Source organism: Megascapheus bottae, chromosome 16 (genome assembly GCF_031878675.1).
Source record: "Megascapheus bottae isolate mThoBot1 chromosome 16, mThoBot2.hap1, whole genome shotgun sequence".
Lineage (NCBI taxonomy): Eukaryota > Metazoa > Chordata > Mammalia > Rodentia > Geomyidae > Megascapheus > Megascapheus bottae.
Genome location: NC_143524.1, coordinates 10,242,676 through 10,244,314, shown reverse-complemented (window position 1 = coordinate 10,244,314; position 1,639 = coordinate 10,242,676). Strand labels below are relative to the sequence as shown.

The window sequence follows — 1,639 nt, the reverse complement described above, 5'->3', positions numbered from 1 at the left end:
TCACAAGACAGTATGTTGGAAATGAACGTTACAATTTGTGGGAAGGAACAGAAGGGAAGATGAGACAGGGGGAAGGGAAAGCAGGAAAAAATCAAGGGAGGGATTAATAATGTTCAACAAGATTTGCTCTCATTACTTTACTCATGTAACTACAACTCCTCTGAAATTACCCTTCCAACAAAAAAAGTTGAAAAATAATCACTGATTCTAACATGAAAAAAATAGAGACACATGGGGCAATTTGGATATATTTTCTTTCCAGTTGCTTGACATCCTAAAAGAATCTCAGATGATAACACCAGAAAGTTTTTGAATATGATAATGCTTTTATACCCAACAGGCACTGTTGTGAAGTGGGATGGAGTCACACAACCTCTCCACCATCACTGAATTCATTCTGATGGGCATCACGGATCGTCCTGAGCTGCAGGCGCCATTGTTCGCGCTCTTCCTCCTCATCTATGTGGTCTCTCTAGTGGGCAACTTGGGCATGGTCATTCTCACCACGGTGGACTCCAGGCTCCAGACACCCATGTACTTTTTTCTCAAACACCTCTCTCTCACTGACCTTGGTTATTCTACAGCAGTGGGACCCAAAATGTTGGTCAATTTTGTGGTGGATCAAAACACAATCACCCGCAATCTCTGTGCCACACAGTTGGCTTGCTATCCTGTGTTTATCATTTGTGAGCTTTTCATCCTATCTGCCATGTCCTATGACCGCTACCTGGCTATCTGCAAACCTCTGCTGTACACTGTCATCATGTCACAGAGAGTGTGTCGGCTGCTAGTGCCCACCCCTTACCTCTACAGTATATTTCTTTCTCTTCTCATCACTGTAAAAATTTTTAATTTACCCTTCTGTGGCTACAAGATCATCAGTCATTTCTGTGACAGCCTTCCCTTGATAGCTTTGCTCTGCTCAAACACCCATGACGTTGAAATCATAATTTTGATCTCAGCAGGGTTTAATTTGGTTTTCTCTCTGGCAGTGATTCTCTTTTCTTACCTGCTCATCCTCATCGCCATTTTCAAGATGAACTCTGTGGAAGGCAGGCACAAAGCTCTGTCCACCTGTGGATCTCACCTGACTGTGGTGGTAGTCTTCTATGGAACCTTGATATTTATGTATGTGCAGCCTAAGTCCAGTCATTCCTTTGACTCTGATAAAGTGGCTTCCATCTTTTACACCCTGGTCATTCCTATGTTGAATCCTTTGATCTACAGCCTGAGGAACAAAGATGTCAAATCTGCTATTGAAAGGCTGTGGAAAACACTATGAAATTTTTTTACTGAAGTTTTCATGTATTATTATTATTATTATAAATTATATTATGGATATCAGACTTTGCTCTGTGTGAATGCCATGTCAATAGAAAGCACATCCATGTTCCTCTAGTCCTCCTCTTCCTCTTTTTCCTCTTCCTTCTTTTGGCACTGTACTACTATTAGAATTCATTGCCTGAAGTAGCTATACTCATGGAATTGTGTCCCCTTTCCTTATAATATAGTTATTTTATTTAAAGCTAATATGTCTTCATCCTGATGAGAGTATAAGAGATCTGCTAAAGAAGAGAAATTTTAAAAGGAATGGAAGCACTGTTTTCAGAGCTGACTTTAATATATGCTGAGTGTTCAA

The 1,639-nt window shown here is 40.4% G+C and overlaps 1 protein-coding gene across 1 annotated transcript; it reads left to right on the top strand.

Annotated features, from left to right (window-relative positions):
* Positions 1-358: 358 nt before the first annotated feature.
* LOC150052688 (olfactory receptor 8K3-like) lies at positions 359-1,282 on the top strand. The gene has a single exon (XM_090348778.1). The coding sequence runs from the start codon at positions 359-361 to the stop codon at positions 1,280-1,282; it is 924 nt and encodes a 307-aa protein (XP_090204904.1).
* The last annotated feature ends 357 nt before the right edge of the window (positions 1,283-1,639 follow it).